The sequence below is a fragment of the Chanos chanos genome, chromosome 3 (genome assembly GCF_902362185.1).
Source record: "Chanos chanos chromosome 3, fChaCha1.1, whole genome shotgun sequence".
Taxonomy (NCBI): domain Eukaryota; kingdom Metazoa; phylum Chordata; class Actinopteri; order Gonorynchiformes; family Chanidae; genus Chanos; species Chanos chanos.
Window position 1 is genome coordinate 38176367 of NC_044497.1, and position 26451 is coordinate 38202817.

The 26451-nt window shown below is 40.0% G+C and overlaps 1 protein-coding gene across 1 annotated transcript in view; it reads left to right on the forward strand.

The window, feature by feature from the left end:
- fbn2a (fibrillin 2a) overlaps window positions 1–24847 on the forward strand; it is a 76253-nt gene extending 51406 nt beyond the window's left edge. The window contains exons 38-65 of the mRNA XM_030767829.1: window positions 183–251; window positions 408–533; window positions 833–958; window positions 1216–1368; window positions 1583–1654; window positions 1752–1877; window positions 3425–3550; window positions 4562–4687; window positions 4882–4998; window positions 6357–6485; window positions 8017–8136; window positions 8582–8707; window positions 9165–9317; window positions 9427–9492; window positions 10060–10185; window positions 10695–10814; window positions 11906–12028; window positions 14830–14961; window positions 15142–15267; window positions 15853–16059; window positions 16985–17110; window positions 18291–18413; window positions 19533–19649; window positions 19840–19968; window positions 20981–21100; window positions 23295–23526; window positions 23949–24117; window positions 24473–24847. Coding sequence (XP_030623689.1) covers window positions 183–251; window positions 408–533; window positions 833–958; window positions 1216–1368; window positions 1583–1654; window positions 1752–1877; window positions 3425–3550; window positions 4562–4687; window positions 4882–4998; window positions 6357–6485; window positions 8017–8136; window positions 8582–8707; window positions 9165–9317; window positions 9427–9492; window positions 10060–10185; window positions 10695–10814; window positions 11906–12028; window positions 14830–14961; window positions 15142–15267; window positions 15853–16059; window positions 16985–17110; window positions 18291–18413; window positions 19533–19649; window positions 19840–19968; window positions 20981–21100; window positions 23295–23526; window positions 23949–24117; window positions 24473–24847 — 3860 coding nt within the window. The remainder of the gene's footprint in view (window positions 1–182; window positions 252–407; window positions 534–832; window positions 959–1215; window positions 1369–1582; window positions 1655–1751; window positions 1878–3424; window positions 3551–4561; window positions 4688–4881; window positions 4999–6356; window positions 6486–8016; window positions 8137–8581; window positions 8708–9164; window positions 9318–9426; window positions 9493–10059; window positions 10186–10694; window positions 10815–11905; window positions 12029–14829; window positions 14962–15141; window positions 15268–15852; window positions 16060–16984; window positions 17111–18290; window positions 18414–19532; window positions 19650–19839; window positions 19969–20980; window positions 21101–23294; window positions 23527–23948; window positions 24118–24472) is intronic.
- The last annotated feature ends 1604 nt before the right edge of the window (window positions 24848–26451 follow it).

The window sequence follows — 26451 nt, forward strand, 5'->3', positions numbered from 1 at the left end:
GAGGTAGATATTATATAAAACAACTCCTCGATTTAGTCATTTTAGTCAGTTTCCTTGCCAAGGTGACACATTTAAAATAGCATACGCTGTCATTGAACCTCCCTTAATGGGTGAATGAAATTGAACAGGTATCCATAACACGTGTATACTAAGATGCTGATACATATTTTCTGTGCTTTTAGCGGAGTATAACACGTTGTGCCCTGGAGGAGAAGGTTTTAAACCCAACCCAATCACCATCATACTGGAAGGTATCCTACCTGGCAAACAACACACCATCGTTATGCTAATCATTAATGTTTAACTTGAGACATTCCAGACTTTACTGCATCTGTTTGATGTGACATGTGTTTGGCAGTGTTTGTATCTGCTGTCTGATAGACTTGATAAGTCTCTGCTCTGTTCAGACATTGACGAGTGCCAGGAGTTGCCAGGCCTGTGCCAGGGTGGGAACTGTGTCAATACATTTGGAAGCTTCCAGTGTGACTGCCCAACCGGCTATTACCTGAACATAGACACTCGTATCTGCGAGGGTGAGATGACTGCTCAGTGACCTCATTTTGTGTCTTTTCACCGCTCCATCCAAATTAATTATGCTCAAGCATTTCATTCAATTTGAAGTCGAAGTCTAATTAAACTTCAGTGAGTTTTTTTCCTTTTTCTTTTTTTTTTTCTTTTGAAAACCTCATATATCACAGCATGGCTGATAGATTGTTGAGTATCCATCAACATATGTCAAATGTTCATAAATTCATGCAAAATAAAATATAGAAATTAAATATAGAACTGGCCAGGAAAAATGTGTCCATCAAACGTTGTCTCTCTTTCGCAGATATCGATGAATGTGTGGTGAATCCTGGGATTTGTGGTCCAGGCACATGCTATAACACACTGGGTAATTACACTTGCGTGTGCCCTCAAGAGTACATGCAAGTAAATGGTGGCAACAATTGCATGGGTGAGTGTCGTGTTTGGATCTGTCTGGTCAACATTTTAATCAGTTCTGTCACATCCCATCTCATCAGTTTTTCCTGTTCTGTAAACTCAGGTCAGTCCAGTTAAACCTATACAAGGCACCCTTAGTAATATTGCTTAACCTTAACTTTCATGAAAGAGACATGTTAAGTCAAGTTTGCATAAAGAGTCATGTAAAATTATTGTGAATTCCAGTATTCTGAGCTCAAAGCAATCCCAAGAAAACCAATGTCATTTCAGACATGAGGAAGAGTGTGTGCTACCGAAACTACAATGGCACAGCCTGTGAAAATGAGCTGGCATTTAACCTCACACTCAGACTGTGCTGCTGTGCCTACAATGTTGGCAAGGCCTGGAACAAACCATGTGAGGCCTGTCCAATACCAGGCACAGGTGAGACATAAACTAACATGAGACATGCAACTGTCGAATACGCAAGTTGAATACGCACCTTGAAGTATCCAGGAGACACCTGGAATAAAGACCCTGATACGTTTTTTGTGCCCTTTGATAAATTGTCTTATTATGGATTTTTTTTTTTTTTTTTTTACAATTTGCCCCTGATTTGATTATTCTGTTTGGTTTATTTTTTCTTCTTCTTTTTTAGAGGGATATCGTACTCTGTGTGGGAATATTGTCCCTGGTTTTAAGCTTGATATAGAAACGGGAAAACCTGTGGGTGAGAAACAAATTGTTTACACTCTCCCTACTCCTCAGCATATCTCTGAGTGGCATACCTTTGGCGTGTGTGTTAAGAGCGTATCACTCATTCACAGATATCGACGAGTGTCGGGAGATCCCAGGCATCTGCACCAATGGAGTGTGCATCAACCAGATAGGGAGCTTCCGTTGCGAGTGTCCTACGGGATTCAGCTACAATGACCTGCTGCTTGTCTGTGAAGGTTTGGATATTTTTGCATCACTCATACACGTGTATTGTTAAGGTTCAGAATTGCTTTCATTGCATTGATTAAAATAACCACATTCTTAAAATATTTGACACCTTGTTCTCGTTATAACTATTGGGCTTAAAATGTATGCCACCTCTGCAAATTAGATTTCTGGAGATTCCTCAACAAACGTAAAAAAAAAAAACTGCTTTTATTGATCATTCAAAAAAAGAAAAGGAAAGAAAAATGAAGCAAAGTAGACTCGATGCTGTTCCAGGTTCTCTTTTATTTACAATTTTTTCAGACTGCAAATATTAGCCTTCTGTCTGTCTGTTTTATCCAGTGCCCCCATGCAGTCTACAGTTCCACATGTGTAGCGTTAATCTGCATTTAGCTTTGCTTGGCAGGCTGTAACCCAGAATCCCATTGTTAGTCTACCCATGACTACACTGTGGCCACTGGTTGACTGGAATGTCAGAGAACAGAGCCATTTCCACCTTTCATGTGGCTCTGGGCTGTATTCAGGGCTGCTGGGACTGGCCTGAGCAATCTTAAAAACAGCCTGATGGTGGTTATGACTTCCCCTCTCATCCAACAGAGTAACTGGGTATAGATTTTAACTTCAGAATATGGCACTTCTGGAAAAATATTACTCAGGAGTCGATCCAGAGAAGGGCCCAAATGAGAAAGCGTGCTTCTCTTAGGGTGGATCAGGCAGGGTGGGTTCATTAAGATGCCATGTATTTATTTTTCAAGCTGATGTTTAAGTGAGATATAATACAGTATGAGGAGGGAGATGCGGTTGGTTTTAATGTTGTTGCATTAAACATTTCTTACACTTTTCTTCTAAAGTGTAAATACAAAGTGTTAATACATTTCCCATAAAGATCATTTGCACCTCTGTTGCATATATTTTAGATCAAGCACAAATTCTGCCATTGGCTGTCAGTGAATTCTGACTAAAGTGTTGTCTGTACGAACCTCAACAAAACTGAACTTGAAACTTATCAGTTATGATGTTAAGAACCATTTTATGAAACCTTTCATAGCAGTAGGTTCAAATATAGTGTTATTCAAAGATCTGTTCACCTAGAGGAGATCAGAGTGCCACATATAGCTTCAGTTCAGAAAATAATTGATTTCTTCTTTCTCTTCCTTCTTCTGGCCTAAGTGGAGTTTCAGTTTTTCTTTGTAATTGAATATGATCTGACTGCTCAGTGTGTGTGTATATACACAGCATACAGCATACAATTATCATTTCTCTTAACCTAAAATGAATGGTTTGGTTGCCACACTAGAGTCTTGCTGATATTTCCTACAACACCACAAGACACCCCAGATTTGACTGACTGCTGCACTGTGTGTAGTCACTGAACTCAGAGGATCACTCTAGGGTCAAATGTAACAGTTGTCTGTGTTTTTCATGGAAGCTATTGTGCACCTTCTTTAAAACAATCACTCTTTTGGACCATGTGTTTAAGCTTTTTTCACTCTTTTGTCTTTTCTTATTAATCTGTCTGTCTACTCTGTCTCTGGTTTTGTGTCTTCATGCACTACAGACATTGATGAGTGTAGCAGCGGGGAGAACCTTTGCCAAAGGAACGCAGACTGCATTAACAGTCCAGGCAGCTACCGCTGTGAGTGCTCTGAGGGCTTCAGCCTCTCGCCTAATGGAGCCTGCATAGGTGAGTCACAGAGCTTAACACCACTTATAAGCAGCTTGTCTTCAGTCTGATTATAGACACAACATGCCAATTTACAACACTTGTAATAAACACATATAGTTGGACCTCACAAAACCTTTTTGGAAGGGGATTATTAGCAAGATTTTCCTACCACTGTGACCAGCTGTAAATGAGAGATGACTTTCTCTGTTAACTGGCCAAGAATCTTGCCAAAATAAGGAAACAAACAACATAAAGTATGTAAACAGGACACTGGGCTGTCCGATGTGTACCAGGACAGCGTCACTGTGCCTTGGTCTGGAGTCTGCAGGTGTGTGGAACAGCTCCGGTATCTCCCATAAGTGTCAAACAAAGCTCAGATATAGCACCTGAGATGGTAGTAACATATGGTTTACATGGGTTTCCCATTCATCCAACCTTTCTCTTATTACTTACGGGGGCACTATCAGTCTGGAAGAGACAACTATCATCAGGAAAGAAATGCCTCCCTGTATGAAGGTGATGACTCTGAATAGCTTTTCATCCTATTGCTCTTTACCCATTCCTCTAAGGGGTTTACATCACCTAAACCATGACAGGACGAGGCTCCCCACCGCAAACAGAGCCTGTCTGATTCTTTTGACATATGCCACACATGCTCACATCTCCTAGTTGAGTGTGTATAGATGTAATATGGAGTGTATGCACTGCAGTTCTAACATAGCACCCATCTTTATGGAGTTCTTTACAGACTGTTGTTGATGAGATTGCCTTCTCAGGCCTCGTCATGGATTCATATTTTAAGCCAAATGATTCAGAGTTGCTCATGTCCTCTGCACTGATTCCTGAAACTTCTTTCATCCACAGTTCATCCTAGCTGATAATGTGTTTTCTGTCAGACTTTCATCCCAACATCTCATTAACCACTGTCAGCACCAGTCACATTTTATGAAAAGGCATGACTGTTGGCTGGCTTGAATGACTAATTGTACATAGCTGACAGAACCTTTGTATGATTTCCTGGAATGATAGATCGCAACGAGTGCCTTGAAAATCCCAGCATATGCAGCCACGGTGAGTGTGTGGACATTCAGGGCGGCTACGAGTGTGTGTGCCACAACGGGTTCAAGGTCACCTCAAATCGCAAGATGTGCATAGGTGAGAAACACAATGACAACGTGTCTAAATTTGGCACAGTAGATGTGCATAAGTGGTGTTAAATGATTTTGAGAAAATCAGGTTATGTAATGGAGAATGAGAAACAGTTAATAGCAACATGTTACAAACGCTGAGTTTAAATGAATCGAATTTTGATAACTGTTTTGTTTTTGTTTTTTTCCTATTGTGCATAGACATTGATGAATGTGTGCGGCAGCCCTGTGGGAATGGTACATGTAAGAATACCATGGGCTCCTACAACTGTCTCTGCCACCCTGGCTTTGAGCTCACCCACAACAATGACTGTATTGGTGAGAACAGCATTTGTAATACCTTTGTGAGATACACATTCCATGTGGATAAAATTCAAAATTTACAGCCATAAGCAACGTCCTGTCCTTATTAGTACACTGTTCTGTTAACTCTAGCATCTTAACTATATGCTGTGTGTGTGCATGCGTGCTTGCGTGTGTGTGGGGGGGGGCATGTTTTGGTATCTTTCCAAACCAAAAGTCCCTGGTGAGATAGCATAATCTGACAAAATAGTGCCTGGTGGCGACCAAATGCTCATAACACTGTAAAATTTGTTAGTTGACTTTGCTTAAAAAACATTTGGAAACCCGTTGCCTTAGGAAAATAAGTAAATTAACTTGTTAAGGATAAGTAGTGGAGAATTGAAAAATAGTTGTTGGGAATGCTTGAGCAAGTTGAGTGTTACAAGTTCTCAGTTTATTTAAGAAAGGAAAATATGTTGTGGTCACTGATTTTTGCACTGGTTAAGTTAAAATCACAAGAGAAAGCGCACAAGACCCTAACTCTGAAACAGATCATCGTCATCGCTCAGCCCACCACACCCAAGTCACCCCAGGGCAGAGTGCCAGCTTTCTCACGTCAAACATGAACATCAGCCTGGCCTAGCCTAACTTCTGACTTGTGTTCAGTCATTATCTCACAGATGGTAGCATCGCACCATTGGCTTGTCAGTCAAACACTGCACCAAATGCAAAGCAGTTGTAATGAAGATTGTTTCTGTTTTTTAAAACTCTTTTGAATCACTGTAGAAAGTTCGCTAGGTTGAATGTAGGTATGGGCGCCCCACAATGCACCGTGGCGCTGACGAAGGACGTCGGAACTCCAAAATATTAAGTTATAGTGACTTAATACTCTGGAGATCATATTACTTAATCCAAAAATTAATCAAAAGTTTTTAGTTGACATAACTCAAAATTGGAGACATGTTATAACTACTCAAAATTTTACGTCAGTAGAACTTATAAGGTCATTTTAAGTTTACAGAACTTAATAGAATTAAGTTATTTGAACGTTCGGGTTTACAGTGTAGGAGAGAAACATTTTTCTAAATAATATTGTTGTTATTGATAAAACAAAAAGTGTCAAAACATTTCTTTGGTTAAGGTTAAGATTAAGGTTAGGGTTAGGATTAGGTTTAGGGATAGGTTAGTGTTCTTTAGTTACAGAATAATGGGAGTCAATGGGAAGTCCCCACTCGGATATCAAAAAACAAACTTGTGTGAGTGTGTGTGTGTGTGTGTAAATTTTTCACAACCCTGACAGATGCACACTTTCCTTCCTAGAGTTTGTGCACTGTTAGTTGTTAATCTGTGTTAGCAGTGCTGTCATAACATCCGGTTCTGTTTTACGTCATCAGATATTGATGAGTGCAGGATGTCGTACGGTCAAGTGTGTAGGAAAGGTCAGTGCATCAATAGTGTGGGCTCTTTCTATTGCCTGTGTGAGGAAGGCTACGAACTCTCCCTGGATGGCAAGAACTGCGTAGGTAAGCTAGCCTTCAAATCACCTCCGTCTGTGATGTATTACTTATGCCTGTAGTACACAACACCGACTCAGCACAAGATATCAGTAATGATTGTCCACATCTCGTAATCAGTTGTGCCCCTGCAGTGTACAGTCACAGTTAGTTAAGAACTGGTGGGTATTTCCATTCAAAAAACTACAATTTGTTGCTTTGTATGTCCAATGCTTTGCCACACCCGTTTAGCAGAAATGTTATATAGCTCATTGCACCAGAGAGGTAAGTTGATGCGACACCTCAAAAGTTCATGGAAAAACAGCACAAGTATTTCCAATACATTGTAAAAAGAATGAACATGGCTGTTGTTTATACCTTTATGAAGTGGTGCACCGTGAGAAATTTCAACATTTTCCCTTCTGACTGAACACAATTTTCACCATACTTGAACCATACCAGCCCAACACTGCCTCCCTTAAAAAGTCACCGACCCTCCAGGAAAACCCTTTAACTTGAAAGATGATCAAACAGCATGTTTATAATGGCATTGCTTGGACATCCAAACTGTGTAAGCATGATTTAGGTGTGTAATTTGGGAAAGCCAAAAAAATGCATAGACACCTGTGCATGCATCTCTTCAGAATACACGGCGATGTTCATGCACATGTGGATACTGGAGACAAGAAAATGTTTGAAATAAAAAGAATTACGTTATCTTAACACGGTGATGCAGGTCATAACTCAGAGAAATGCTTACATTTTTATTACATTACATTATTGTTATAGTTATTACAAATTAGTGATAAACAAGTGTGGCAGTATCTCACTATTGTTTATGCTATGTGAATGAAAAGCACGTTTAAAATGGATATCACAATGCACTGTTTATTTTATGAGTAATGGAAAAGGTAAAAGAGTTCCAAGTTCATTTTGCGTCATTTAACAAAGTAGCACCACCTGTGTACTGAATGTCACGTTTTCACACTTTGACACATTTACTAAATTAGCAGACATAACACAGTTTCATCTTCACTGGTAAAATAGTTCTGGAGTTACATACACTCACAATACTTACAACACTGTAACGCCAACAGGGAGCATCAATATATATCTTACCTAACAAATATCTTAGAAAGGCTCCTCTTCTCCATATCATTAATTTGCTGATTTGATCGATCTGTTTTATATCATTTTCCAATTTATGCTGTAATGATCTTTAGTAAAAATAAAACCCCTCACATTTCTTTTTATTCTTAATGCCAATAGGAAGTCTTTCCTCTGATGAATATTATTATGTTTTGCCTGTTGCTTAGTGTTAATATAATGCTTTAGTTCCATAAGGTCTCAGTGTGTTACAGGAGGTCTCGACAGTGCATAGGGTCAAGTCAACAGCTATGTCACAAATTCCTAGGCTTATGATAAGTGTATCTAGGCTTATGATAAGTGTTAACCTCCGTTTCAAATCTAATTCTGAATTATGACACTGTACTTTAATGCACTGCATTCTAAGAAATGAAAGATTGTTCACCCTCTCTCTTTCACCCCTTCTCTGTTATAGATGTGAACGAGTGCGTCATTCTGCCTGGAACGTGTGCTCCTGGAACATGCCAGAACCTGGACGGATCATTCCGCTGTATTTGTCCTCCTGGCTATGTAGTTCAGAATGAGCAGTGTATGGGTAAGACCTGCCCTTCTTCTCCAAGGTGCTTCTACTGTCCAATATACACCATAAGACAAGGAAGCTATTTTTATGAACTCACTAAATCAAAAAGTGCTATTAAGTTATGTTTGATCGTTAGTAAACTGTTTAAAACAATTAACCAGACATAATGGAATTGGACTGCTGCTAATAAAGCAAGTGTGTATACTTAACAACTTTACTGAGCTTTCTCATTTGCTGCGGTTGTGACAGACAGCTGAGCAGCCTGTCATCCACTCGGCCCAGCATTAGATGTCTCTTCCCAGTTCAGTCCTGGAGTTTCAGAAACAATCCGCTTTATTCCACATTCTCACTTTTTACAGAACAGGTCAATCTGAGATCTGACTGTCAGAGAGGTGGAGTCTACAGTCATCTCACTAGATTTGACAAAAAACTCTTTCTTTTTACATTTCTTTCCCTCCAGATGTGAACGAGTGTGATGTAGACCCAAACATCTGTCTCTTTGGCTCTTGCTTCAACAACCCCGGCAGTTTTGAGTGCGTGTGCAGGCCAGGCTTCGTGCTCTCAGAAAATGGACGTCGCTGTTATGGTAGCGCATAAAACTCTTCCTCACATACTGTTCTGTCTGTATAAATCATGTAAAAGTAAACCCAGTCAACTGAGTTGATAATAAGTGCTTATAATGTACATTTACATAACTATTTGAGATGCTTGCAGATCCCTGTGTCTGCTATCCTTTTGCCAGTCACAGAGACCTGCTCATTTACAAGAAAGCAAGGCTGTGTCCAAGATCTAATGTAGGACCATATAAGGGCACGTGTCGTAGTTCATGCTATTCGGATTTAAATTGTTTGCGTTTGAGGAATATGCCTTGTACCCTCGACTAAGCCTGAGTAACTGAATACCTCAAGATCTCCCATTACCAACAATAGATTGAACCCCATGAAAGGGCATTGCCAAATCACTTAAATTACATAGTTTGCTGAGGTTAACAATTCTGAACAATCTTCCCGTTTGTCTTTCTCACCCCATCGATTTCTTCTCAGACACACGAGAGAGCTTTTGCTTTACACGCTTTGAAAATGGCAAGTGCTCCCTCCCACAGGCATTTAACACTACCAAAGCCAAGTGCTGCTGCAGCAACATGCCCAAAGAGGGCTGGGGAGACCCCTGTGAGCTCTGCCCTAAAGAGCAGGATGGTATGATTTTTGTTATGTCTTTTTATAAAAATAGGTCTTTTTCATATTTTGACAATGCCAGTGTTTCAGTTGATTTGCTGTGTGACATGCTTGTCTGTGTCCTTCATAGCTGGATTTCTGGACCTGTGTCCATATGGTCATGGATTAATTCCTGGAATTGGAGATACACGCATAGGTGAGGCGCTACATCCTCAAAGATAGGAGAGGTTTGATGAAATCTCTATGGGACAACACAGTCTCATTGTAAAAATGTTTTCCTGTGATGTTTTCCTGAACTTGTACCAAGTTCATATTTGCAGACTAAACTTTATAGTCAACCAGGTGAATTTCACAACAGAAAATTGCCAGTAGCAATGATAGGGTCAAGGGTTTGGGGCAGCCGTGGTCTAAAGGTTCGATTCCCAGGCCCAACATCCATGGCTGTGTCCCCCTGAGTAAGGCACTTAACCCCAATGCTCCCCGGGCGCAAGGAATGCTGCCCACTGCTCCTGTGACTGGTGTGTGCTCACTACTGGTGTGTTGGATGGGTTAAATGCAGAGGACAAATTCACTGCTCACTGTTCACACTGTGTGTGTGTGCAATCACAGAAACTTAAACTTAAACTTTAGGGGCCAAGCAGTACAATCTGAATAATGCCACCTCTATTTTGAATGATATATTTTAAACAGTACGTACATACATTACTTTAGTTAACATACCACTGTGACTTCTTGTCTCTCTGCTGAAATGGATGAATGGCAGACATAAATGAATGTGTGGAGAACCCAGGCATCTGCTATAACGGCCACTGCATCAATACAGACGGCTCCTTCCGCTGCGAGTGCCCTGTAGGATACACACTCAACTATACTGGAGTTCACTGTGTTGGTGAGGATGCTTCTTGCTTGATATGTAGCACATGTTTGCTCAAACTGAAGTACACAGATGGGTATTTGATAAGTCATGATGAACGTAGAACATGTATAGCATTGTTTTTCCTAAATTTAGGTGTAATTTTGCCCCTGAATTTGGAATTCCCATTCTACACAAAATCTCTTAAGTCACGTATGTGAGGCCGGCCACAGCACCTTTAACACTATGAGCTGTTTAGGATCCCAAGAGACATAAAGCACGATTTACTAAACTCCAGAGTACAAAATTTCTTCATGTTTACAGCTCTGTCTCAGCATACCAGATGTGTGTGTGTTCATTTATAAAAAATGTTCAGTGAGGTATAAGGTAAAGAAACCACAAAGTAAGTCCACAGCTGGCAGTCATAGAAACTGGCTATCACAGTTGATGTACACTTTGATCAACTTTTGTCAATGAAGTTGTGTCATGCTGGGGTTTTTCTTTTTCATAAATTTGAGAATTTTCCCTTTTTGTTGTCCGTTGAGACATTGATGAGTGTTCAGTGGGAAACCCCTGTGGGAATGGAACCTGCACTAACGTGATTGGAGGGTTTGAGTGTAACTGTGAGGAGGGCTTTGAACCAGGGCCTATGATGACCTGTGAAGGTGAGGAGACAGAAGTCTTGACATATTCATTCATGCATATTTGTCTCTTCTCTTTTAACTCCAAATTTATCTCTGCAAATTTTCTCTCCGTGGTCTATAGCTCAAATGTATGCCATTAATATATTTTCAAGTCAAGTTTTCCATTTACAGATATTGATGTAAACTCCTGAATTGTATATTTGCATTAGGTTTAGACATAATGACCACATACGGGCAGGGGTGGACAGTAACAAAGTACATTTACTTGACTACTGTACTTACGTACATTTTTTGAGTATCTGTACTTCACTTGAGTATCAGTTTTTCTGGAAACGTATGACTTTTATTCCAATACATTTGAAAGACAAATATTGTACTTTTGACTCGACTACATTTTTATAAAGGTTCTCATTACTTGTCACTTTGAAGCATACCTTTGAAGTTAGCGGACGAATTTTCTTTTCTAAAATGTGATAGGCCATATTGTGTTCATCACAGGAGAAATAACAATCACAGTAAACTACACCTACACTGTACGTCAAGTTCAAAGTGCGTGCTGCATTTTTTTAACGGTTCAAATTGGCAGTTGTAGTGATGGCTACTACTATGGCAGATAAAGATGGTAAAGATAAATGTAAATATAACTAAAAGATAAAGAGTGCATTCAGTAGGTTGTTTCAGAGTCATTACATTCTGTAAATGCATTGTGGCAACAACATAACAATCTGTTGACATTAAAAAGAAAATGTAGTTTTGAATATTTAAGTATTTTTAAAAGCAAGTACTCCAGTGCTCTAACTCAAGTAAAAATTTGACTGATCAACTTTCACTTGTATTGGGGTAATATTTGACCAGGAGTATCTATACTTTGACTCAAGTAATGGAGTTGTGTACTATGTCCACCTCTGCATATGGGACAGACTGCAATATAAAAAAATCGTAGAAGCTTAAATTTTATAGAAAATTTATAATTACTCCTACAGCATGTCTACTGACATTCAAGTCCATATGCGTGCTAACTCTTTTCAGTTGAATAGATGTTTTCATTAACCGTGTGTGTGTGTGGACCTGTCATGTGGCAGTCTGACAGTATGTTTTTTGTAATGGCGCAGATGTTAATGAGTGTGCTCAGAACCCCTTGCTCTGTGCTTTCCGCTGCATCAACACTTTTGGAGGTTATGAGTGCACCTGTCCATCTGGATACACACTCAGAGAGGACCAGAGGATGTGCCAAGGTAAGACAGCCATACAAGCCAACACACATAGAGGAGAGTGAATCAGAGAACCAGTGATTGAGGTAAGCCACCATAACTGATTGTCCCAACCTGATTCCCATTATGGGCCATGATATGACTGTTTTTCTTTATTCCTTGAAAACATTTTTCACAACAGTATTCACATTTTCGAAACTGAAACATGAAACATGAAACATGAAAAATTTTAAGAATGTAACATATAACACAACAAAGTCGTTTCACCAAAACAGTGGCACCAGTATTGTTAAGATAATATATCCACTGAAAAATGACAAAGCACTCTCAAATTGAAAACACATTAGCAAAGAAAATAGCATAATTAAAGCAGTAGCAGGGAAGGCATGAATAATGCCTTATTAAATACTGAATAATATCTTTGATGATGATGATGATGATGATGATGATGATGATGATGAAATGTGAGTTGAGGATAGGTACTGCTTTGGCTTGGTCAGGCATCCACACTGACATAACTGATAGTGTTCATGGGTGTGAGGCTGGCAGGGGATTGTCTCCCCATCACTGCAGTATTGATTCCCACTGGTTGGTCAGGAGTTCCTGATTAGTACTGGACAGATCGAACAGATTAAGTCGTAAAGTCCTCTGTGACCTCATGAAAAGAAGTAGTCCATGATAACTCCACATACAGTGGCAGAGATGTGGCAAATTGCAATGTCATGTGCTGCAGAAATCACTTTTATCAAGTTCAGTAAACCTCTTGGTAATAAAAGTAGAGAAAATAAGCTACATCATATTAATTTCACTTAGTCCAAGTAGAAAAGTTAAGCTCAACCAATGAGTCCATATCATTTGAAATGGACAGTTGAGTTGAGTATATTGGCTGAACAAAATTTATTTTGTTTGAATAAACTTATCACTTCATATTTAGACAACCTGAGTCAAAGCAACAAGACGACTTGTCTAAGTTAAGTTTAGTCAACAGTTTGGTTTTATAGTGAGTGTTCTTTTTTTCATTGTAATGAATTTGTACTCCATATGAATTTAATGATGAAATCTGACATTGTTTCTGCTTGACTAACTCAAATCCCTAATGCATAGTGAGTGCACAGAGTAATTTAAAGGCTTAGAATCCAGATGGAGTTTCTCTGAGGATGGCTTGAGTATCGGTGTCTTAATGTGGGTGGTCCTTCCAAGAGTGGCTCTAGGGAATTTTATTTGAATGGAGTGATAAACTTGTAAGATGCTTATAATGCACAGTCCAACTGTCCTTTGTGTGGCCTTTTACACTGTTTGATGCAGTTTCAGCTGGTGTCTGTATGTAGAATTTGAAGGTCTGAACAGCGTGGGTATAAGGCATTTGTTAAAATGGTCAATTCCTAACAAGCAAGCCATCCTTTGATACAAGATTGAGTGTCGTATCAAGCATTAACTGAAAGACACTTCACTGTAGTGTGGAAAGGCAAATTGTGAGTAGGTTGAAGGAGATGTTAAGCATTGAAGGTTTGTTAAGCATCAGGTTTCAGCAGTTGTTGTTGAACACTTTGACTCCTGAAGAGTTGAAAAGCTTGGCAAATTGTATCCAGTGAGGAGCTTGTGGAGTAACTATTTCAGTGAGATGAGAGCATTTTGATTAACAGTGACCATTGTTATGTGAAGGATACAAATCACATATGTACTGAAGAATGATAAATATAAGAGACTGAGATGGGAGCTGGCATGTTGTGGGTGATACAGTAGTTTCGCAGGCAATCAGATATGAGACAAGGTACAGGGCAAGAATGTTTTGAGGTTTACAATGCTGACATTCCTGCATGTGTTTTAGATTAATGACACTCTTCGAATCGTGGTACAGTGGACTATATACTGACTGTAAATTACTGCGTCTGTGTCTGTTTTTCGATTAGGGTTAGGTTTAGGGTTAGATTCTAGACTTCAGCCCCAAACGACATATTATAAGTCAGTCAGTGGTCTGAAGAAAGGAGTGATGGGTGTGAGGGATTAAAATGGCAGCGGCAGAGAAGACCTTCAGGAGGAAGAGATGACTCAGACCAGGTTCTGGCAACACAACAGCAGGGTCAAAGACATCTGGAGAGGAAAGGCTGGCAGGAGTGCAGTTGTAAGTCAGAGATAATACACTCAAGCTTGTGCTTGCAGAAACAGCATGTGTCAGGGTACTGGGAGGGATCCAGGTACTAGTAAGCAGACAGGTGAGAGGACAGAGAGACTGGCTCTGGAACTTATCACTGGAAAATTGGAGAGAGTAAGGATGATGAATGGCAGAAGGAATTTGACATTTACATTTAATTAGACACTCTTATCTAGAGTGACTTTTAAAGTGAACGGAGTTAGTTTGGTAAGTAACACTGAGTGAAACGCTGGTTCTTGCAAACAGAAAATTTACAAGGCAGTGATTCTAAGGAATGATTCTAATAATAATACAAGCTGCAAAGTTCACTGTGTGAAATAAAAGGCTGAACAAAGAATCACCACATTATTGTACAGCAAAGAGAGCAAAAACTATACAAACATGTAGTCAAGTACTGGCAAATACAGTGCTCAAAAGTAATAAAGCAGATATACAATACAGAAACCAAACAGCTAACTGCAAATTACACAGAAGCAATGGTACTACTTTGAAAAAAAATCATTGACTGACATTTGACTGACAGTGTTTCATTCATCTGGTGTAGCTTTAATTGAAGGTCATCTGTGATATGGTTCTGTGGATTCTGTCGTATGATCAGGCCCTCACTGTGCCTCCCTCCTGTTTGTTCTCTCTCTCTCTCTCCCTCTCTCTCTCTCTCTCTCTCTCTCTGCAGATCTGGATGAGTGTGTTGAGGGGCTTCATGACTGTGACTCTATGGGAATGGCCTGTAAGAATCTGATTGGTACCTTCATGTGTGTGTGCCCTGTGGGCATGGTGCGGAAGATGGACGATGAGGTGTGTCAAGGTGAGGACAGCCAGAGATGCGTGGTTATTAATAGCATGATCCTAAAAAGCAACCCCTCTCTCTCTTTCTCTCCCTCTGCGTTTCTCTAACTGTTTGACAGTAGGTCAATGTTAGGTCACACTGCCCCAAGATCAGTTCTCAGGGGATTCAGTCTTGTGTGCTTTTTCTCTCTCTGCTCAGATGAGGACGAGTGTCGTACTAAACCTGGTATCTGTGAAAATGGGCGCTGTGTGAACACTATAGGCAGCTACATGTGTGAGTGTGACACTGGATTCCAGCCTGACTCCACTCGCACTCAGTGCTTGGGTGAGCAGCTTTTGCTTTTCTCTTATTTGTGGGTTTTGTATGTATGAGGCTTTGTGTATGTGTATGTGTCTGTGAGTGTGTGTGTGTGTGTGTGTGTGTACATGTACATGTGCATGTGTTTGCATTGCTCTAAGGCTCAAAAGAATTGTCTTACTTTGTTGTTGATATATATACACTAGAAGAAGCTACATTATTTCCATGCACAGTTTGTAGCTATGTTAATTGTGCATGACTACGGATTAATTAATTACACTAATTTTACACCTATATAGTGCACCTATTAGGTAGGTGTACCTTATAAAGTGACCAGTGAGTGCAGGTCGAGGGTAGGTGTTTCCATTAAAGTGAATGGAGCATATATTTCAGCGTTTATTACTAAATATTATGTTAAATGTTAAACATTGTGGTAAATATTATAATTTACTTTTTATTTTTTACGTATGTACAAACACCAGGGTGCAAATATATATATATATATATATATATATATATATATATATATATATATATATATATATATATCTGTGTCTATAATCTATCACTTTCTTTCTGTTAATGTGTATTAATAACACCTCTGTCTCATAGACTACAGGGAGGGGTTCTGTTTCACCGAGGTTTTACACACCATGTGTCAGATGTCTTCCAGCAGCAGGACCCCCGTCACTAAATCACAGTGCTGCTGTGACGGAGGCCGGGGCTGGGGCAACCAGTGTGAGCTCTGTCCACTGCCTGGCACTGCCAAGTACAAGAAGATGTGCCCACATGGACCAGGCTATGCCACAGATGGCACAGGTTAGAAATTAAGCTGTTATCAACATCACTATATCAATGTCTCTCCACCCTTTTATTATATATGGATATTTAACATAGCTAGCAACACTCTGTCTGTCAACCCACCACATTTATGGTCAGATTCTATGCAAATAAATCACCACACTTATCTTCAACAAACAGACATACCCAGTTTTTAACATAATAGCCTTTTTATTCAAACAGTCCGTTTTTTTTAAGTCGAAATTTTCATTTACAGCTTCTAATTTCATTTAATTTGCAACTTCCGCTACAGACGTCAAAACAGAGTAGGCTATCGCGTATTCTCCTGACGTGAATACAACTGTAAATTTGGAATCTGACTGTTACTGGCTGGAATACAGTACATAAGGGAGATGAATGCCACCAGGCACAAACCCGAACTTGTACGCTTAGTTTTTGTACCATCAAACATCTTGTGGCACAACACTTGAAGTGTCTGTCTGTTTCTATCTGTCGTTCTGGTAATGTAACATGCACAAAAATGGATCTTACTCAGTGTGCTATTGTTGAGAGGATGAAGATAATTGCAGTGAAATATTGCTTAGCTATGAGTTTTTGTTGGATTCCCTCAATTTCCTCAGTCCCATATGTAACAGCTGTAGTGATTACCATAATTCAGACTGCTTCCACTTCCAAGTTCTTTTCTGACATTTTCCAAGTTAAGTGTCTATTTTCTGTGTCATGTGTTTTGAAAATGAACCAAAGCTTTCATAAAACTGATAAAAGCCACTGAGAAAAAGTTGCAGTGCTATTGTTTGCACAGCTAACTTTTTTTTAACACTTTCAACATGTTATATATTTACATAAAGTTTAGGGTGAGTAACGAACTTGTAAACAGTGATGTACTAACTAACTGAATTCATGTCAGCATTGGATCAAATGTGATGATTTTCTCCATCCACAGACATTGATGAGTGTAAGGTGATGGCAGACCTGTGTAAGAATGGCAGGTGTATCAATACCATGGGTACCTTTAAGTGCCACTGTAATCCAGGATACATCGCCTCCATCACGGGAACAGAATGTATAGGTAACACTTGCACATATACACACTGGCACTGACCCAGGGAAGGATAAATACTGAAATGTGTCTCTTTTGTGAGTAGCTCATGCAGAACCCAGGGGTAAGAGTCAGCAGCAATGTCTGACTTCTTTGTGAGCTAAAGGCAGGCTTGAGAAAAGTAAAATTGCTTTCAGACCAACCTTGAGTTGTTCACAGAGAAGTAATGCTCAAATTGGTCTTTTTTTTCTATTAAGGTATATGTGATACAAAACACAAAAGTTGCTTTGTTGCTTTGCTGGTAGATTCTAGGCTTGTGTGTTGGAGCCACACAGAGCCACATAATTATGAATTGTTGGATTAATATGAGTTTGAAAGGATCACTAACATTTGCAGCAGGCTTAGTAGTTCTCATTGGTATTCTCAACCAGCCAAAAGTCTGCCCCACAAAAGATAAACTTTTGTGGGCAAATGTTCTAAAGTATGTAGAATGGGTGTAGAAAAATCCACACGTAAATAAAGAGTTCATCTACGAGTAGGACAAATATCCCAGGGCAGAAAAAAGGCCCTAAAACAGTAATGTTTTGAAGGGATTATAAAATGTTTTATACAGAATAAAGGCAATGTGGTTTGAACTTTGAACAATGGAATTGCATTGCATAATGATTATTGTCTCATAAAGTGGGACCACCCGTACAAGTTGTGCGTCTGCTTGAGTGTTGTTTTACGTTTGCTTTCTTTGTTGGATGCTGTGCTGAGCATTGACATCCCACATCCCAAAACCAAGTCATCTGCTGAATTCTTTCAAGCACAAACTGTTTTGTACTTTCTCACTGTGCAATCATTAATAGTTAAAAACTATATTAAACAAATTGTGATTGAACTTGAGTAAAAGATTTCAAGAAAATTAATTACCGAAGTGTAATACAGGTACTGTAAAAACATCCTTAGTACCCTAAATACTTTTGTAAAATACTAACAAACACACATACACATACACACGCGTATGCACACACACACACACACACACAAAATTATTAATTAACTTGCGATGAAATTAAATGACATCTCTCCACAATGAGGAAATGTGTGTAATTTAAGACACAAATCATTTCTGATTAACTTACTTGAGAGGACCTATTGTTTGTTTGGTTGGTTGGTTTTACAAGGAAATATAACAGTGCTGGGTGCGTAATGGTCTGTTTTTCAGACTTGGATGAGTGTGCTATGTCTCCTAAACCGTGTAACTTCATCTGTAAGAATACTGAGGGCAGCTATTCCTGTGCCTGCCCACGCGGTTACACCCTCCAGGATGATGGCAGGACATGTAAAGGTTAGTCAGACTTTGCAACAGTAAAACTCTGTATGTGTGTGTGAGTTCACGTAATTATGTGTGTCAGTGTAAATGTCAATTTATTATGGTTGAACTCACAAAACAGTAGGAACACTCTTGAAAACCATTAAACCACTGTACGTTACATTTTGGAGAGAATTTCTCTTAGGTATTCATCATGTCACATTGTTATTCTTGTTGAGTGTAGACATCCCTGTTTATTCTCTGTGACCTCATTAACTACTTTCCATCATGACTGCGCATGTAGGACTGGTGTTGTGGTTTTGATAGCGTCATTCTGAGTCTAAACTTATACCCCTCATAAAGATACTGTGCCATAGCTAGTTAAAATCCCAGCATCAGTATCATCTTACTCACAGCTGAGATTGTCTAAGTACTATAATTATGTCAAAGCGTGCAGAGTAATTACATGAGGTAATCCGTACCAACCACTAGGTGGTGCCAGTGAGGTATTGAATGCCTGGTATGTTCTGTATGGAAAAGAAGGACTGCTGTGCCTCAGTGTACTGAAATAAACCGTTTTTAATCCTGTAAACACCTCCTGCATATAAATACCCTCAGCTACTGAGCAAAGTGCATTGTCCTCTTCAACTCGTAGTGACGTACTGATCTTAGAGATAAGAGCACTGTGCGAAGTTTAGGGGTTATATGGAAGAGGCTTACAGTGATGAGCTGATGTTGTAAATAAATTCTCAAGGACAATCTTTCCTGTGATCTAGTTTCCAGGCCATGCCCAGTGTTTCTAAAGAAGAATCTCTCGTTCTTATCACTCCTGACATTGAGACATGAAATGGCTGTGGCTTTATCTGATAATGTTACAGAGGACATGTCCTGTGCCCGGGTAATGACACGGCCTTTATTACAGACTGATGACAGTGCAGCTGCCGCACCGTCAGGGCAGAATGTGACCCAGTGAGCTCAGTGACATGGCCCGGTCACATAGGGGTCAACCTGAAGACTAGAACAGAACTACTGGTTATCTCCTTTCCAAGATAAAAAAAAAAAGAACCACCAAAAGAGAGAGCCAGGAAGCACAGTTGTGTGTGTGTACAATTCTGAGTTGTGTTTCTTTGGGTGGGTTTTTTTTTTTTTTTGCAGATCTAGATGAATGCCAGACCAAGAGGCATAACTGCCAGTTCCTGTGTATCAACACCATCGGTGGTTTCACCTGCAAATGTCCCCCGGGCTTCACCCAACACCACACAGCCTGTATAGGTGAGTCAGTATGGACACACACACACACACACACGCAATAACATACGGTCTTTCTATGCCTCAAGGAAGAAAATGTGCAACAGTGCCTTGTCTTGTTACATTAATTAAAAGTATTGTTTCTATGAATAACTGTGGAACATGATACTGGCACAATATGAAAAGAGTTTTGTCGGTGTGTGTACTCTCTCAGACAACAATGAGTGTGTGACAGAGCCCTCCCTGTGTGGTCCTAAGGGGATCTGTCAGAACACGCCTGGTAGTTTCAGCTGTGAGTGCCAGCGAGGTTTCAGTCTCGACTCCGCCGGCGTGAACTGTGAAGGTATTACTTTTTGTACGTGTGGATATTCTGAGGAGAAAAGAGGATTTATATGTAGATACTGCCATGTTTTGAAAATGCACACCCTTCTCCACTAAAACATAATCCACCAGAATATGTCAAATCGCACGGCTTCTCAACATTCAGATGTAATGAATCCAGAATGTTTGTTGAGTTTACTATACCTTTGTAATTTCCAAACCTCAAATTCTAATCCTCCACTTTAAATAATCTTTAAATAATCATAAGAGAGTCTGTGCTCAGCTCACCCACTCCAGCCCGAAGGGACAGTGACATACTGTGTGTGTAAGGGAGCCCTCAATCAGTTTTTATGGTGGTCATAGTACCAAGGTCCATGATGACACTAAATCCTGTTCTGTCTGTAATCCTTGCCCGCTCGGCATTGACTGGAGAATCAGGCCTGTAAATGTGGCCATGCCGTGGGCTTGAATGAGTATAAAACAGGCAGTTAGAGCAGGCTGCTCTCCTAACCTACGTTCATTTGGATGACACAGATGGGTAGTCAAACTAACATGACATGCTCTTAGCACAAGAGTCATGTTCCCTTTGCCTCAGTTTTTTTGTGTGTGACTCTTGTAATAGAGGAATGTAAAGTGCAGTTGGAAAGTTCATTTTTAGTTTCTAATTAACTTGTGCGGAGCGCTGGGTGTACCGCAAGAGCATCCGGATGAAGGAAGTGAACGGGAGAAAGAAAGAAAGAAGGAATAAAACGTTACTGCCCTAAGACCAAATCACTCAACATCCCCACAGCGCGTGAGATTTAGGAAAACGTTTATTAAAAAACATTAGAAAAAAAAAAACACAGAAGCAAAAACATTTCATTTGCTAATGCATATCACTAAGCTTACGATGTTGTCTGTGTGTGTGTGTGTGTGTGTGTGTGTGTGTGTATGTGTGTGTGTGTGTGTGTGTGTGTGTGTGTGTGTGTGTGTGTGTGTGTGTGTGTGTGTGTGTGTGTGTGTGTGCTTGCGTGCGTGTTTGTGCCCTACTCCAGATGTGGACGAATGTCAAAGTAACCACAGATGCCAGTTTGGCTGTCAGAACATGCTGGGGGGTTATCGCTGTAATTGCCCACAGGGGTACACTCAGCACTACCAGTGGAACCAGTGCGTGGGTGAGTGACGCTACACACACGTAAGCTTCCCCAGCCGCATGTCACGCAACATACACTCATATGCTACAGATGCTCCCTCTTCATGGAAAACCTACATAAACACATAATCCTTGCTTTGCTCTCTTTCTCTCTCTCGCTCTCTCTCTCTCTCTGTCTCATGCACACACACACACACACACACACACAAACAGAATGTCTCTACCCTGTGTGAAAAAACAGTAACCACATGTTTCTTTCAACTTGACTTGACATAGAAACACAGAGATCTGTTTTCAGGTTACAACTAACACAGTGCAATATGAAGCTGTCCTTAGGTTTGGTGTAAAAGCCTGTAACGTCACTAGGCAAAATCCTAAATTCTCTTGATTTACTTTGAGCATTGCTGTTTTGTTTGAATGCCATTGCTAATTAAAGCTGTGCTTTTGCTTTTATTGACTTGGGCAGACACCCACAACCATTTTTCTCTGCTGCTTTTTTCTCTCTTAGTTTACTTGTGGCTCTCTCCTCTAGCGTCACTCTGGTTGTTGTATGCCTTGAATATTGCACTGCTGTGGCTATACAAAAGCCATTGTATATGCTATTACACAATCACTGATTTGTAAACACAGAGATTTTGGACTGCGCAGTGTGTTTGCTGTTAGTTACAGAGGTGTTGTCACTTTTGCAGCCACATAATCCAAACACAATACAAGAGTCAAAGACAGTCTCAAGCCCCTAACCACATCCGAGACTCCTTTGACTTACGCCGCTGATGTATTCTGTTGTGTATGTTCAGGTTTAAGTACAACATTTGTGTTACTCAGCTCCCTGATACATTCATAACTCACAATGAGTAAAACTGAACTGAACTGAACTGAAGACTGAAACATGTATACAACTTAATTCTGTGTTTAGGCAGATCAGAGGCAATGTTTGACATCTGTTGTGCAAAACACATATTGTGCACACACACTTATGGGATCTCAATGCCGTCTATTGATACAACACTGCCATCTTGCAAAATAAAACCGCCACACATGTTCTGTGCAACGTGTGTCGTTTTAGATTTGCTCTCATGTGAAGTACTTTTTACATGACTGTCCACTTGTTGGTCATAAAACATGTATAAATTCAATGGAAGAAATATTTTGGTCATTTGTGTTTTTTGCCAGCATTTGTTCTTAGGTTAGGACAAAGTCTATGAGTGCTAAAGCTTATGCATAGGACATGTTTTCATTAGTACATGCGCCAAGCCAGTTATAGTAAAAGTCCGGAATAAATTATCTACATTGTTTAAAAAAGAGAAAAAAAACATTGTATAATTAGAAAATTATATTGGTTGTCTAGAATTTGACAACCAGGTTTGATTTTACAAGAGCGTCATTAACTTGTATAGGTCAGATTATTTCAAATAGATTTATCCAATATTTGAATATTGACTGAGATGAAGGTAAATGTCCTGACATTCCTGAAAGATTTCCTGTCATTTGTTTACAGAAAGATTTTATTTCTGAAGGTGTTTAAATGTTGAAAGATGAATGTTATTTTGAAATTTATTACCTGGCTGCATCGATTCACAAGACTGTGTGCCTTTGTTCCTCCCTGTTTTCTACGATTTCTTTTTGATACCAGCCAAAGTGCAGCTTTCTGCTGACGCCAGACTGAGGGAATCAGTCATTTCTCTCTATTATAATTTCTTACTAATGACCAAAGCTGACTAAAACCACATTTCACACCTAGGAAATTATACATTTTTCATGCTTTCACTTCAAACCGCCATTCCTCTGTCTAGAACATTGGAAATTTTCTGTTATTCTTGGCTCCTTATAAGTCAACAGTGGTCTTTTATTCTTGGTTTTATTTTGCCACCATTTTATTTGATTGCTTGTTTGTTTTGCACATAAGACTTAATTTCACTTGGCTGGGATTGTTGACATTGCCTGGAACTCATTCTGCGTTAAGAAAAAACACTGGCTAAATGAGATTAATGAGAACACATATCCAACACATATCCAGTTTAAGAGCAAGACACTCATACACACTGCTGTTTTTTCATAGGCAACCAATGTGTTTACACAGACATTAGAAAAGATGTATGTACAGCATCAGAAATGCTTCACTAACTGACGCATACACTCCTCTCATTATTATGCCACATTAATGACTGTGTTTCTTTCTCTGAACCTTCTCTCTGTTGTTTCTCTGTTTTCTCCAGATGAAAATGAGTGTTCAAACCCTGACAGTTGTGGCTCTGCATCCTGTTATAACACACTGGGCAGCTTCAAATGTTCCTGCCCCTCAGGCTACACCTACAACCAGCTCAGCAGCTCCTGTGACGATGTGGATGAGTGCAGCTCCTTCAAAACCCCCTGCAACTACGGCTGCTCCAATACCCAGGGAGGCTACCTGTGCGGCTGCCCCCCTGGCTACTTTAGAGTCGGCCAAGGGTGAGACAGGGATTTGTTCTCAACACAAGTTTGTAAGGGATGTAGTAATTAATCTCTGGGCTATAAGAGTGACAGTTTCCAACCATATGAGGTAATACGTTTTCAGAACCTATTTCAGACAATGCTGTTTTCTTTTAAGCAGATCCTGCATAGTGTTGTTTCTTTTTTTAATCAGACATTTTTTTACACCTTTGTCTAAACAGTCAGGTCAGTTATGACCAAATTCATATTTACAGCAGTTGCCTGGGAAAGGCAAGAGGCCTTGAAAGGGACTTTGGACTGCGATTAAAAGAAGGTTGGGTTTTGTAAGACACAGATGAATAGAAAGAGTGGTGTTTGAGCTGTGCGGATGTGACGACCCTGGATGGGAGCGTGTGAGGACAAAGTAATCTCAATGGGGTGCACGTGCGTTCTTTTGGCAGGCACTGCGTGTCAGACATGAGGTACGGCAAAGGCAGGTTTGGGTCTGTGGAGAGAGGGGAGGAAGATAATAGCCTTTCTCCTGAGGCCTGCTATGAATGCAAAATCAATGGCCATCACAAGCCGACTATCAGGAAGAGACGCGCTGCTAATGGAACGCTGCCAGAGGAGGTGAGAGAAAAAATGCAGCGTAATGCCACTCGTAATACAGCACTTAATCTGTCTCGCAAGGATTCCATCGCTGAAATCACTACTGATTTGTTTCGCCTGTTCTATTATTGTAGAGTATTTAAACATGGATCTTGATTAGTTTCTCTCGGACTACCAGCATATGGATCTATTTACACTCTGAGAGTCTCATGTGTACATAGTCTGGGATTGAAGTTATGGATGCAACATAAATTTTTATCCTGTTGTCTTGCCCTGATCGTTCATAACGTTAGCCCACATAAGCCTGTGTCTGAGGGGTGTTTGGTGAAGGTGTTTGTAGGGGATGTGTGTTAATAAATCCTCCTCCTTCGTGCAGGGGCTCACAGTAAACCTGGCCAGTCTGGACATGGAGCTTCCGCTGACACTGGTGCTCAACGTGTCTCAGCTCAACCTCAAAGAACACATCCTGGAGCTGGTCCCTGCCATCAGACCCCTCACCAACCACGTGACCTACGTTATTACTGAGGGGAACCAGGAGAAACTTTTTCAGATCCAGCAACACCAGGGTCTCAGCTATCTGCACTGCTCGCGGAAGAAAGCCTCTCCCGGAGACTACGTGCTGGAGATAAGGAGCACGCCGCTGTACGGCCGCTCAGAGCTGCGTCACCTGGAGGACAGCAGGGATAGAGACTACCTCTCTGGGGAACTGGGACAAAACCTACACATGAAACTCCACATTACACTGCAGTAGAGTTCCACTCTCGGGCCATCTCACCTTTTTTGTGAGACCCACTCTTGTCCTCCCACCTGTGGAGCCCTCATAAGCCAAAGATCATGGACACTATCTGTAGGAGACACCAAACAAAAGTTCAATCACACCTTCATAAGTGACACATAACTTTTGCATATGTGCTTTTGTGGCATATGCGCATCTCAGTGACAACTTAATGGCTTAATAGCTCTTACATGTAATGCGTCATGGAATGTCATCACATATATGTATTTTATGTGTATTATGTGTATGTATTGTAACACTAATAACAGTGCTTATAACTGTGAGAGTTATAACTAGAACTAAAGCTGTTGACATAAGTGGTCATGAAGGCTTATGTAGTACTTATGAAGGTGTGCCGTTAGAGTTGCATTGGTGTTATTCTCCAAGTCAAAAGACAGTGGCATTAAAGCAGCAGACAAAGGCTGACATTCTCTCCTTAATACTGTGTCAACTGAAGTAGGCAATGATATGCAGCTTTAATGTAAACTCCCCTCCGTGCAGTATAAATGCCTGTCTCTACAGAGTGGGTCGTGTGTGTGATTTCAGTTTTTGTCTAGAGTACATTATAAGTGCACAAGATAGAAAATGTTCACAGCTAGCTGCGGGGTCATCCAATGGTTATCAGAGCCAAGCTGGAGTAATTGTTTTATTAATTTAGTTATATAAAGTGATCCTAATGATAGTTATCAGCCTTTTGAAGATATTAGGGAAATCCCTTAATGTTAACATTCTATGGTTGAACACATAATCACATGGTGCTTTGAAGGGGATGCTGGCTAAGTTATACTTTTCAACGAACCTTATTGTTTTTATTGTTTTTGTGTTTGTTTTCAGAAATTTCAACTGATCTTTCATTCATTTACAGATTGATATATCATGAGATATATCATGATATATCTTGTAACTAATTTAAATTCACTGTTCACATACAAGACCAGTGTGATGCAGCCACACACACCCATCATGTGACACTTCCCTAGCATATCACATGACATCTGAATAAAGTACTGCACTGGTGGGACTTCACAGTGCTGTGAGTTCCAGTAAAGTGAAACCACAGTGACCTGGGACAAGGTGAACGGAGATTATCGTTCTTGATTTCCATGTACAAACGTTCTTGATGTTCCAAGTACAAACTTCAGAGACGCAAGTGCTCACATAGCATCGTTAAAAAGAAACTGCCGCAAATCTATTATTGCAAGGTTTTGACTGATTTATTTTTTTATCAGTATTTCAGCGTATAACTTTGGGGTGTTGCAAAATGCAATAAAGAACTATTTGGTAGGTAAATACACACATATATAAAACATAACATGCAAGTACACTTTTAATTATAATTCACCATAATTCATTCTCTTTCATTAACTCCTCAGTGCTCCATGGAGCGGTTATTCAGTCTCCATCAGTCATGAAAGGTCAGAAGACTCAGTGTTAAACGTAGACAGAAGAGTACAAGAGTACAGCTGGGCCCAAATTCATCTACTGTTTACAGATTTGTATTTCATTATAGAGTGTGCAGTGTTGCTTGGTGCTGAATATAGAATTTAATTTTAAACATATTATATATACATGAAATATGT